The sequence below is a fragment of the Dioscorea cayenensis genome, unplaced genomic scaffold, assembly GCF_009730915.1.
Source record: "Dioscorea cayenensis subsp. rotundata cultivar TDr96_F1 unplaced genomic scaffold, TDr96_F1_v2_PseudoChromosome.rev07_lg8_w22 25.fasta BLBR01000243.1, whole genome shotgun sequence".
NCBI lineage: Eukaryota > Viridiplantae > Streptophyta > Magnoliopsida > Dioscoreales > Dioscoreaceae > Dioscorea > Dioscorea cayenensis.
This window is the reverse complement of record NW_024086634.1, coordinates 27655-41495: the sequence shown is the minus strand read 5'-3', so window position 1 is coordinate 41495 and position 13841 is coordinate 27655. Positions and strand designations below refer to the sequence as shown.

At 40.6% G+C, this 13841-nt stretch overlaps 1 protein-coding gene across 1 annotated transcript; it reads left to right on the top strand.

The window, feature by feature from the left end:
* Nucleotides 1–6448: 6448 nt before the first annotated feature.
* Nucleotides 6449–8841, top strand: LOC120253920. Its single transcript, XM_039262119.1, has 3 exons — nt 6449–7075; nt 7165–8114; nt 8376–8841. Exons 1-3 carry the CDS (start codon nt 6449–6451, stop codon nt 8839–8841), a joined length of 2043 nt encoding a protein of 680 aa, XP_039118053.1.
* The last annotated feature ends 5000 nt before the right edge of the window (nt 8842–13841 follow it).

The following is a 13841-nucleotide window of genomic DNA, read 5'->3' as shown; positions in this document are numbered from 1 at the left end:
ACTGTTAATAAGAACTTGGTAGTGGACACTAGTGTTGGCTTGTGAGTTGGAGTTTTCACACACACGCAGTTTGGATTTTATCACGTTCATTTTTGAGTTGGATTGTTTGCTAGAGCATTGATCGCTTTTGTCTAGTGTTTGATTCTCTCCATGGTATGTGAATTTTATTTCTTGTACTACATTTTGAGTGAACCTAAGGCCAAAAGCGCTTCTCTTTTCTTTCCATAGGTATAATGTTTAATGTTTGCTTGAGGACAAGCAAGACTTAAAAATCTTCAGGGAGTTTGATAAGTGCTTGAGTGAAACTATATTTTATATAATTGTTTTACATGCTTATTGACCATCATTTTACTTGTGGTTTATGTCTCATGTGTGTATTTGGTGTTCTGTATGCATATGGGTTGTGAATGCCTTGAAGAGTAAAAAGGAAGCAAAAGATAGGCTATAAAAAGACACAATGTTGGGAGTTCTTGCTTGTTCAATTCAAGGACCAAGACACGAGAGCGAGTTCATAAAGCGTGGAGATGTGTGCCAACTTCAAGAAGATTCACGTCGATTTCACTAGTTTGGAAGCACAAAGTGCAATGCATCTTCATGTTCCTACTCTTTGTATGAAGAGTGCAAGGCCTCTCAAAAGATACGATTACGATGAAGAAAAGTCTTATAGCCTACCACAGCGGGCGTGTGCCGGACATGTGGCCTCAAGAAGGAGGTGTTCGGGACGCGTCAGAAGTGAAAAGTCTTGTGCAAATCTTCTTGCTCATGTAACCAGGCACGTAGCGGTGTGAAGTGCCCATTCGCGCGTAAGCGTGGGAGTAGCCAGCCCGCAGCGGTGCGCATGGAGAAAATCCACTGCGGTAGCGTGAGGAAGGCACGCGTGGCGACAGCGATCTAAGGCCTGTAAATAACCCGTTTGCCCTATTCTCTCATCTTTAGTGCGCGCGGCTCTTGAGGGGTGAGACGGCTAGGGTTTGGAGAGAGGGTCAACTGCGTGACTTTGTCAGGCCGTCCTAGCTTTGGTCGATTCCTCCTCACGTCGCCTAGCATCACGGGAAGCCGCCGGTGAACCTAGCATGATGGGTCCTTCAGGCGTCCCGGCTCTCCATCAAGGCCATCCCAGTTCATATATAAGGGGTTTATTTCTATGGTTTTAATGTACTTTCATTCATTGATGGTGTGATTTTTGTATATTTATCCATGAAGCTAAAAACCCTAAAGAGGTATTTGGGCTTGTGAACCCTAAGTTCTCATCTTTTGTGGATTTTGCTTAGTGTTTCTATTTAATCCGAGTTTGATTAAGTTTAATCTTGTATTCTCATTGCTTGCTTGTTTTAGTGTAATCCTTGTGGTTGATTGGTTTGCATGATTTGTTACTTTGATGTGAGAGAGGTCTCCATTAGAGTTAAGAACTTCAGGTTAAAAGAGGGTTGAGAGGGTGAGTCCTTGAGATAATTGGGTGTCCGCTCTCCCTTAGATTGAGTGTGTTCTATCTCCGGTTCCTTAGCTCACATGCAACCATATTTGGTGTGAGGCGTGAGATTGAGAGATTTCTCTATATGGGACCTTGTAGCGGGTTAGGATCCTTAACGGGGAATAGGGTTGAATCAATCTTCACGAATCGGATACAACTCTTGGAATCATGAGTGCTGCGACCATATGTGGTGTGAGGTGTTGAGATTGACGATTTCTCCACAGGGACCCCGTAGGGACTAGTAATGGCGGATCGGGGAGGCCGGATCCGATTAGATATTTTAGATTTCCGCGACTTAACTTTACTCATCAGCAGAAACACTTTTCTTGTCGATGTACCTACCACACTGAATCCTAGGGGGAGCATCCGAATACCCCACTATTTACTGATTGAAGGATCTCCGTCCATTTTAACCCTTGCATATTCATCTACTGGTATTCGGCTTCTATACGCACGATGAGATCACCCACACACTTTCCATTTATCAATAGGTCGAGCCAGAGAGAACAGTTGAGTACTAGCAGCCACTGTCCTCGTGTGTGGATTCGACTCACCCACTGCACGCGTAGTGATGACGACACCCGTGCACTTAGGGTACATACACGCATATTCGGATGTGTCAGATCCATCACTTTATAGGCTTTGGATCAATCACAGTATCCAATCAGGATGTAGGAAAGTGACTTTGCATCAAATTTGCTTTGTTGCTGAGAGTCAATGAAGCAATAAGCAAGACAACTAAACGTTCTAAAGTGGTTAACTTTTGGTTTGTCACCAGTCAGAGCTTCATAAGGAGTTTGAAGCTTTAAAGCCTTCGTTGGAGATTGGTTGAGGATATAGACCGAGGTGGCGATGGCTTCCACCTAGTACTTCGACGGCAAGCCCTTCTCTTTCAACATAGTTCTTGCCATCTCCGTAACTATCCTATTCTTTTACTTAGCGATGCCGTTTTGTTCTGGTGTGTGGGGAGCTGCCAACTTATGAAGTATTCCGGCTAGCTTGCAATAATTTTCAAATTCACGAGAAGTGAATTCTCCTTCGTGATCCTTTCGAAGAACCTTGATTGGTAGAGAGTATTGTTTCTCCACAAGTAGCTTGAATTGTTTAAATTGTTGAAAAGTTTCGATTTTTCCTCCGTATGAAATACGCAAGAGAATCTTTGAACAATCATCGACTATCAAGAGAAAATATAAATTATCTCCAAGCCGACTCGACGTTTACGGAGTCCAACTAAATCAAGCATGGGCCGAGTTCTCGAGGCTTTGAAGCTTTGACATGTTGAGCTTTTGGTCGAGGATGGCATGGTGTTCCGCTTTCCTAAAGCGCATGATTCCTGTGAGCTTATACGTGCGAATGACCGGCAAACCCAAGTTACTAGTTGTTGTTACGAGCAGGAAGCTTTAAGTTCTTCATATTAGATATGTCCGTATGCCTACTCTTGTGCCAGAGATCTCGAGACATTCCAGTATACTTTCGTGCTACATTCTATTGAGGGTTTACATCATCACCTCTTCAAGTGGAAAAAGTCCGTGATAGTCATCGTAAGTACTCAGCAACTTTCACCTTGGAACATGCTTCTTTGATACACTCTCCTCATGAGAATTCTACATCATATCCTGATGCCATTAGGCATCGTCCGAAGCGCTCGATAGGGTTATGAGCTAATTTTGGCACAAATTGAACATTATTCAGTGTAGTGATCTTCCCATTACTTGAACGAAGAGTAACCCTTCCAATGACTTCCAACCTTCAAAGGATTTCTTCCATCACCTAACCGGTTGATTTTCATTTGGTGTTGCTTCAATGCTGAAGGAATGCTCCTTCACACCTAACATGTGGTTAGAGCAATCACTATCAATAAACCACATTCCTTCCCGACTTTAGATACGCACTAGTTTCCATGCGAATGCAACTTCTTCAACTTTCTCTCTCATCATCTTTTGCAACATTAGCTTCTTTATTTAATATGTACCAACATTGGGCTTTTAACATGCCCAACTCTCTTACAATACACACACAGTATCGATTCGCGCTTTGTGTTGTCGGTTAGCTTTCGATGGTGTGACCGAGAGTACGTGCGTATTTTGACTCAGCAACACCTCCTCTTCCGCCACCTCTCTTCCTGCGAATGGGGAGGTCGCTCATCCTCTACCGCACATGAGAGAGGATTCACCAAATGAGTATTCTTCACAAAGAGTGCCTTCTTTTCTTCATGTTCACCTGCTAAGTTGATGATAGACTCATCTTTTTTTACGGAATTGCTCAGATCCTCAATAGTGAGAGTACTTACATCCTTAGCTTCAATAATAGAGTGAACTACTTGAGAGAACTTTGGTGTAAGACTCCTGAGGAGTTTGGCCACCACTGTCTTCTGTGGAAGATCTTCATTCATGAGCCGATCTAGTACACCATATCCAAGATTCTACTTATGAAATCTTGGATCTTCTCTCCTTGTTTCATTCTGGCTGAGTCGAACTCATGATGTAAAGCATGTAGTTTAATAGTAAGAGTAGTTGGGTTCGCTGAAACCTGCATTTCTTTAATGATCTCCCAAGCTGTGCTCTTGCGCTACTAACCACAGGCGAAGTGATGATGGCAATGTGTCTCCTTTTCTATGTATGAGTGAAAACTGCTGGTCTTATGGAGCTTGATGATGAAGACCGTGTTTAGATCCGGTGATCTATGGACACTCAGTTGGGAAGGTTTCAATCAAGAAGCAGATGGGCGGAACCGACGAAAGCATGAAGCCAGCGATGCCAAAGCCCCTCTATCTTATACAAGCTCTAGATAAGAGGACTTTAGCATCCTTCTTCATGCTTTCATTGATCCAATTTCCATCTCCTTCTTGACTGAAACCTTTCTCAACAAGTGTCCATAGATCCTTGGATCTAAACATGGTCTTTATCATCAAGCTCCACAAGTTGTAGTTTTCTCCATCAAAGAAAGGAACATTGGCATCCTTGGCTGATGATGAACTCCCCATATTCTTCTTATTAACTATTCTTTGATACCACTGATAGGATCTAAACAAACTTAATAAGAATTATACTTGAAGAAGCAGAACACTTACTACTGAAATTTTCTCATCATAACAGAGTACAAAACTAACAAGCAATTAAAGAGTTTAGACAGCATCATTCAGACATACTTAGACAACAAACATAAACAACAAAACCTTGGTTAACTAATCTTAAAGACAGACAAAATAAAGCCTGACCAATCAGTTACTTTTCCCATGCTTCATTGTAGTCTTGCTTTATGTCTTGAGTTGGTTGTTAATTTCCAGATCAACTCTCTCTTCAACATCATAGCTTTCATCATCGTAGGATCAGGCCTAACCCCATCCCCTAAAACCATATATCCTAAAAGCACTACATGCTCCATCCAAAATTCACATTTACACAATTTATCATATCGCCAGGGCTCTCTTAAGGTCTGCAAAACAATCGTCAAATGTGACTTATGCTCCGCTATGGTTCTTGAATATACTAGGATGGGGTGAGCAAAAAAGCCCTGATCCAATGATCTGATCTGGTATTCGATTTTTGGATCCAAATTTTCTGAGTACCAGATCCAAAAAAGGGGATCAGGTATCTGATCCGAATTTTTAAAATGAAAACCGGAGCAGATCCAGGTTGGGAGAAAATAAAACCTTGGTGCCTGAATCCGATATGGTTCTCAATATATTGTTATATATATATATATATATATATATATATATATATATATATATATATATTAATAAATTAAATTTTTACATGGGCTAAATGTAAAAAAACCAAATTCATAATCTAATCCTTTAATAGCAATATATATTCATTAATAAATTAAATTTTATAAGGGCTAAAAGTAAAAATAAAAAATAAAAAAAAAATCCAAATTGCTAATCTAATCAATTTGAGAGTTATATATATATATATATATAATTTAAATTTTATTGGGGCTAAAAGTAAAAAGAAAAAGAAATTATCCAATTACCTAATCCAATCCTTTTAGAATATTTTTTTTTCTTTTAATTTTTCTCTTCTAGTCCTCATCTTCCCTGTCTTCTCTCTCATTTCTAGCTTTGTTATTGATGATGATATATTTGATGGTTCCCGTTTGTATTGCTTATAATTGATAAAAGTTTTTATTATTTTTGGTTGGAAAGAGAATAATATAAGATTTTTTAATTATAAGTTTTTTATATAGTGTTTTTTGATAAAACTTAAATTTAGATTTGGATATCCGATATCCGATCTTGTTTAAACCAAATACCTGATTTTTGGTATCTGATTTAAATGGTGTTGGTTATGGATCGAGTGTTTGTCGATCCGAAAAACCAGGTACCCGATCTAGTTTTAAAAACCAGATTGGGTACCAAGTTTTGCTTAGCCCTAGATGTTATTGATGAAGACCACTACAAATTGGTCTAGGCACTACCCAAATATTTTATTCATCAAGGCCATGAATGCGGCAGGTACATTAGTTAACTCAAAAGGCATAACTAAAAATTCATAGTGACAGTATCTTGTTCGTAATGTCGTCTTTAAAATGTTACAGTCTACCACTCTCAACTGCCAAAAACCTGATCTAAAGTCAAATTTTGAAAAATACGTGCTCATCACAACTAGTCTAACATATTATCAATCCCAGGCAACGGGTATTTGTTCTTGATAGTTACCCTATTCAACTACTTGAAGTTAATACATAATCTCGTACGTCCATCTTTCGTCTTCACAAACATCACTGGTGCACTCCATGGGGAAGTACTTAGTTTGATAAACCCTTTTTCTAACAACTTCTCTAACTGCTTTCAATTCTTGTAACTTTACCGGTGCCATCCTATAAGATACAACAGAAATAGAAGCATATCCAGGTGTTGTCTCTATAGCGAAATCTACTTCACTATGTGGTGTTAATCCATGAAAATCATCTAGGAACACCTCTGGAAACTCTTTCACTACAAGTATATCCTCTAATCAAGTCCTTTCTATCATGGTGTCTACAATATGTGCCAGAAAGGCCTCACATCCCTCTCTTATTCATTGGAACACTCAAGTAATTATTGCAGCCCAGGAGATTGCCCATAGCTTAGAAACTGAGAAAGATGTCCCCCCTAGGATGATATGCAAAATTGACATTGAAAAGGCATTTGATAATGTTGAGTGGCCTGCCATTATTGCTACCCTTCAGAGGATGCTCTTTCCGGAAAACTGGATTACTTGGATTAGTTCCTATCTCAACTCTGCTTCTTTTTCTTTCCTCGTTAATGGCCATCCTACTTCCTGGATCTTGAGTAGTAGAGGCGTTCGCCAAGGGGATCCCATCTCTCCCCTTCTCTTCATCCTTGTGTCTCAGAATCTTTCTGCTATTCTGAACAGAGCCCTTCAACTCGACATGATCCACGGCTTTAATCAAAATCTTTCAAAAAATTTCAATCATCTGTTGTTTGCTGACGATCTAATCCTCATCACTAAGGCTACCAGGAGAAACGCCAGAAATTGCCTCTTGTGCTTGAATGTTTATCAAAACCTTACTGGGCAAAAACAAAATTTGTCGAAATCAGCCTTGTATGTCCGTTCTTGGCAAATGCTATATCAAAAATCCTTGGCATTAAATTGGGTATCTTCCCCTTTACTTATCTTGGTATCCCTATTTCCCCTAAAAGATTAACTGTTAACCAGCTCAAATTCATTCCTAATAAAGTTCAGAGAGTTATCCATTCTTGGAATCATTCTTCCCTCTCTATGGCTGGCAAAATTACCCTTCTCAACAGTACTGTCTTTGCCATTCCAAATTACATTTTGTCGGTAATGAATCTTCCTATCTCTATTCTGGACTGTATCTCTAAGCTTGCTCGGTGCTTCCTCTGGGGTAGGAGCAGCAATAATCAGGATTTTCACTCGATTGGCTGGTCAATTACTACACTTTGCAAATCTAATGGGGGCCTCGGCATTCATAATCTTAGACTTGTGAATCACTCTCTCATGACGAAAAACCTCTTAGCTATTCTTAACTCTGAGGATAAAATTTGGGTCCACATTTTCAAAAACAAATATAGAGGTTGGTGTCTCTGGGATCCTGATTTTTTCCCTGACTCCTCCTGGTTTTATAAATCCATTTGTAATACGACTAATGTGGTCCGTTCAAATTTTAAACTCTTTTCCTGCGACCCTGATCTTGTGGATATTTGGAAGGATGCTTGTATTTTTGATCTTCCTATCTCTCGCAAGCCTACTTTCCTTAATACTTCCATGGATCTTGATGAGCTCAAATTTTCATACCTGATTTCTTCTAATGGTTTCTGCTCTGCTATTGTCAATGATCTATTTGGAAACTCTTTTGATATAAACTGCATAAATGACACTAATTTTAATAATGATGGCACTCTGGTTTGGAAATGGAATCAGTTATCCTGTAACGTTTCTGTTGCCTCCACGGTTTACAATAACCTGAACAGAAACCCTTGTTCTACTGATCCCTGGATTGGTTGGTGTGAAATCTGGAGACTTCCTGTCATCCCGCGCATCAAAGTTCATATCTGGAAGCTTGCTCATGGAAAACTCCCCACTTATTCCTATCTTTATAATTTGAACATTGGACCAAATAACCCCTGCCCCCTTTGTGGGTTGGAGCCAGAAACTACTGCTCACCTATTCTGGTCTTGCTAAAAAATTCTGCATTGTCGGCATGACCTTTTTGCTAAGATTAATTTATCTTCACATCTTATTGATTCTCTCAGCACTGGTGCTTGGCTTTTATTTATCAGGGATCCTTGGTCCAAAGCCCTTATTGCTACTTTCACCTGGCTTATATGGAAGCAACGCTGCAACCTTGAATTTAGGAATGAACCTCTCAATACCTGTGTGATTCTTCCCCGAGCTTGGTCACTCTGTTCTGATCTCAAATGAAACTCTATCAGGGAGTATGCTCTCCTCAGCTCTAATTCTGGCTCAATTGTTATATTTACTGATGCATCTTGGTCGGCTGACACTTCGGTCGCAGGTTTAGGTTTCTTAATCCTTACTAACTCCATGCGCATTCTAGCTACAGGTTCATGGGGCACAACTTCTTCCTCTCCCGTGCAAGCTGAGATCGCTGCAATCAACTTTGCCTTTCATACATGCAATGAAAATGGTTGGATGCCGAATTTGGTGTTCTGTGACTGCCCTGGGGTGGCTCAACTTCTGAAACATTACAATGCCAGTATTGCTTGGCATATCACTACTGAATTCCACTGCATGAGGAGAAACCTAGTACTGTTTCCTAATACTAGCATCCACACCATCTCCAAAGATCTTAACTCCTTTGCTGATAGTCTTGCAAATTTTGGGAAATCAAACCCTCAACTTCAAGTGTGTGTGTGTGGAACAAGTCCATATGCTTGAACCACACCACATTCAAGTGTGACCCTTTGGGTCTACATATAGAATTGGACAATTATACATATATGTCTATACATACATGTACAATACAACAATATATCTAACACCCCACCCCTCAAACTCAATGTGGATTGTGCATCTTGAGTTTGGATAACACGAATAGATGTTGATCACGTGTCTGTGCCTTGGTAAAGAAATCAACCACTTGGACCTTTGTAGGAAAATAATGAAGTAACACAGTTTGGGCATGTACATGGCATCGGGTGAAGAGTGCATCTACACCAATATGTTTGGTCAACTCATGCTTGGTAGAATCTGTAACAATCTGAAAGACCCCATTACTGTCACAATGAATAGGAGTAGGAGAGGTAATCGGTACACCAAAATCTTGTAGAATCGAATGCAGCCAGATCACCTCCTGGACAGTAGAAGCCAATGCACGAACCTTAGTCTTAGCACTAGACTTGGCAATGGTAGGTTGTTTCTTGGTCTTCCAAACAACAAGAGAAGATCCAAGAAAAATATAGTAACCAGTGATAGAGACCCGATCATCAGGAGACCTAGCCCAAGTAGCATCAGAATAGGCCTACAGCTGAAGAGTGGACTGGCGTGGGTAGAATAGACCATGAGATATAGTGCCATGAAGATATCGCAATACCCAAATAAGATGAACATAATGAATAGAAGTGGGTGCCGCAACGAACTAATTCAGAATGTGAACTGCATGCGGTATGTCAGGACAGGTGATGACCAAGTAGACCAAACTGCAACTAGATGTCGATAGCGATCGAGAATGATCAAATAAGGAAATCCGATAAGAAGCACGAAGCTGTAAATGTAACTCCATCGGTGTAGCAGTAGTATGGGTATCAGTCAAATTAGAGCGAGCAAGTAGGTCATGAGTATAACACTATTGAGAGAGATGGTAACCATCAAGATGAGAAGTGATCTCGATACCCAGGAAGTAATGAAGTATACCTAGATCAGTCATCAAGAAAGATTCACATAACTTCTGCTTCACAAAGGTAATGTGAGCAGAGTCATCTCTAGTAAGGATCATATCATACACATATAGAAGAAGAATGGTCTGACCACGAGAGAAAGAGTGAATGAAGACTACTGGATCATGTATGCTCGAAGTGAAAACAACAGCCTTAACCACTAAGCTGAACGGTTTAAACTAGGCCAGTGGAGCCTATTTGAGCCTATAAAGAGCGCGGTGAAGATAATAAATAGACCCCAGAGGCACTCGAAGGCCGGCGAGAGAAGTCATGTAAACCACCTCCTTTAAGTCCCCATGAAGAAACGTGTTCTTTACATCAAGCTAATGAAGAACCCAACAATGGGGCAAAAGTCTCCTCATAGTCGCGGCCATACTCCTACTAAAAGCCATTAGCAACCAAACACACTTTATAGCTCTCGAGAGACCCATCATAATGGGTCTTCACCCAGTAGATTTAGTGAAAGGTGAAGGGAACATCAAGAGAAGGATGGGGAACAAGATCCCACGTGTGAGTCCTAGTCAAGGCATTAAGCTCCTCTACCATGGCAATCCACCACTTAGGTGACTGAACTGCTTTCTTGTAGGTATCTTGCTTTAAGACATCTGAAACGCTGGTGCTAGGAAAAGTGTAACAGACAGGGGGATGTAATGTGGAGCGATCATGTAAAAGAATAAGTGTGAGAGGGAACCTAGGAGTTGGATCAGTACTAGGAGAGGCGTCAGAGTTGTCTGGCCGAGATGGAGACTCTGCAGGATTCCGATGGTAGTATGTGAAATGAGCAGGTGGGTGAGCAAAAGGAAGCAAGGAAAGATGGGAAGACACTGCAGGAGACTCAACAGATAAAAGAGGGGAGGGGTCAAGAGAGGAGCGAGAAAGAAGCTCTGAAGGAGGGTCGAATGATGAATGATATGATGACATAGGGGAAGCATTCTCAGCCAAAAGGGTAGGGAAGAGGAAGGATAAAGGGACCAAGGGACCAAGGGACTAAGGAAAATGAGGACTCAACGGAAGAAGAAGTATAAAACGTGACATCATGGAAGATGCGAATACTATGAGTGATGGGATCATAACAATGATAATCTTTATGCTCAAGGCTATATATCCTAGAAAATCCCAAGAAATAGACTGGGTTGTTAGCGTTGTTCTCTCCCTAGTTGAGAGCAAAACAAAGCAGCAATAACCAAAAACACAAAGATGATCATAGTAGGGAGGTGTCCTATGGAGACACTCACTTGGACTACGACCACTTAGGTGAGAGGAGGCTTGTAGGTTAATGAGATAAACAACAGTGCTAACAAATTTAGCCTAGAAATAAGGGGAAGAAAACCGCAAAGAAGAAGAATATGGGTAATCTCTAAGATATAACGATGCTTGCGTTCAGTGATCCCGTTCTGAGTATAAGCCCCAGGAAAGGATAACAGAAGCAAGGTGCCCTCAAAAGACAAAAAGGTGTACTCATCATCAGAGTCAGACAGAAAGGTCTTGATAGATGTAGAGAATTGGGTGTGTATTATAGTGGAAAATGAGCAATAGGTAGACAATAACTGGTTACGATAAGGCATAAGATAAAGCCAAGTGAAGCGAATGTAGTCATCTATAAAAAAGAACATAATAGCTATGACTACTTTTAGAGACAAAGGGAGCAGGAACCCAAACATTAGAGTGAATAAGCTCAAAAGGAGTTGTAGTATGAGACATACTCAAAGGATAAGGACGTTGAAGGTTATTACCGAGCTTACAGCCAAAACAGACAACATCAAAAGAAGAGACAGCGCCTAAAACACCATGACAAACAATGGATGACATACGAGAAGGACATAAGTGTCCAAGACGATGATGCCACTTATGATGAGACTAAAAAGTAGTATAACAGTGATGAACAGCTCCAATTGAAGATGGAAGTCGAAGGGAATCCAATGCATAAACTCCATTATGACGACGGCTAACTCCAATCACCACCTTACTACGATCCTGCACATGACATGAGGTACAATCAAAGATAACATGACAATCATAATCAGTGAGCTGGCTAATAGATATAAGACTCATAGATAAATGAGGAACATGAGAGATTGAAGGAACTAAGAAAGCACTAGAAGAGAGATAACCAGTAGCAGACACAGGAAGAAGTGTGCCATCAGCAGTACAAACACGGGTGACATGAGATGGTGAATCGGAATGGTGAAGATGAGTTGCATTAGGGGTCATGTGGAGAAAAGCACTAGAATCAAGAAGCCAGAGAGGACGGAAACTACCTGAAGCAGATTGAGCAACCTGAGTGGAACGCACATCACCAATAGAGGGGGAGCAGTCCGCCAGATGGGACTACTGGAACTGCCGGAACATCGCTAACAGGTGCTAATATGCGGGGGATAAAGGAGCAAGAGAAGCCTGTACAGAGTGTGTCTGGGGAGATAGAGGCATGGGAAGAAAAGGTGGAGGCGATGAAGAAGCTCCAGGGGAGTGACGAGTGGAAGGCCACATTGTTTCTTCTAGCAATCACGCTTGAAGTGACCCAGTATACCACAGTAATAGCAAGTCAAGGTCCTCTTCAGTAGTAGAGGAGGCCGAGAGGAAACAAGGGGAGGAGACAAGTGGTAAGCAGGGGAGGACATCGGAGGCACAGAAGAAAAGTGAGATGCAACAAGAGCACTGCCTCCTTGTAAAGGAAGTACGGAGGCGAGTTTCCTAAGCACAAACAAAGGTTGGTCCATAAGCATCTATTTTTTGTTAACTAAGCACTGTTGCATCACTATAGTAATTCTATAGAATCACTGTGTGGGGGACAATGCACGCATCGACTGTGGAGAACTATAGAGAATAGTCATGCACTATCATTCTAGAAGCACTGTGGCAACACTATATAATCACTGTGTGGGGGAAAACGCACAATCAAATATAGAGAACTGTAGCGAACAAAGCCTATTACTGTAGAGAATAGTCATGCACTTTTTAGAATAAAGACAATCGTGTACAATGAACAGTTTTTTTAAGTTAAAAGAAAGGGATAAAGAGGGAGGAGGCTGTCTGACTTCAGTGGCTGAAGGAGGGAGGCTTGACGGCAAGAGAAAGATAAAGTAAGAGGGTCGGCCGCAGCGGCCGGAGAAAGAGTGCCAGTGGTGGTGGCCGGAGGAACCTAACTTCTGATACCATGTTAGAAGGATAGAGAGAGTGGAACAAGTCCATATGCTTTAACCACATTCATGTGTGACCCTTTGGGTATACATATAGAATTGGACAAGTGTACATATACATCTATACATATATGTACAATATACATCTAACAGATATCAGCATACTGAATGCTTATAGGGCCAAGTGCATTACCCTTAGGCAAATTAAGTTCATTATGAAAGCTTACTCTTTTTTTTCCTTTTTTATAATGGAGAAAGGCTTATAAATGGGGATGAGGAGTCCCACATCAAAAGGTTATATGATTATAGGCTAGATTTTTTGTAGACCCATCTTGATTCAACCATTATTGTCAGATGCAATGATGAAGGGGTCTTCAAAAAATACCTCTACGTCTACCTAAATCCATTAAGAGCAGAATTTTTGGCAGGTTGTAGGCATTTAATTTCTCTTGATGGTTGCTTGTGGAGGGTTTGTATGAAGGGAAGCTAGAAAATGCTGTTAGGATAGATGAAAATGATTGCATCTATCCCATTGCTTGGGCTATGGTGAGTAAAGAGAACAAAGAAAATTGGAAAGAGATCTTGCAGGTAGACAACCATCAACTAAACCTTTTTTAATTTAGTATTTATCATGCTAATGTGTATTGATTTTTTGTTTTAATGTTCCAATTTTTGAATAGATGCTAGCTGAGGATTTTAGGATCATTGACAACAAGCAATGGACTTTCATGACTGACAAACAAAAAGTATGGCAAATTGAACTATGCATTGTTTAAATAAATTGATTTATAGCTGCCTTCTTTACTTGATTTATGGTATTTGTTTTTCTACCATTTCCTTTAATTGGTTATGGATGGTAATGTGG

What these genes read in the sequence shown, in the direction of transcription:
- LOC120253920 (XM_039262119.1), top strand. Translation starts at nt 6,449, where the DNA reads ATGGTGTCTACAATATGTGCCAGAAAGGCCTCACATCCCTCTCTTATT. An exon ending in AATCCTTGGCATTAAATTGG is followed by an intron (nt 7,076 to 7,164) that starts GTATCTTCCCCT and finishes AATAAAGTTCAG; the next exon opens with AGAGTTATCCATTCTTGGAA. An exon ending in ACTACTGCTCACCTATTCTG is followed by an intron (nt 8,115 to 8,375) that starts GTCTTGCTAAAA and finishes AAACTCTATCAG; the next exon opens with GGAGTATGCTCTCCTCAGCT.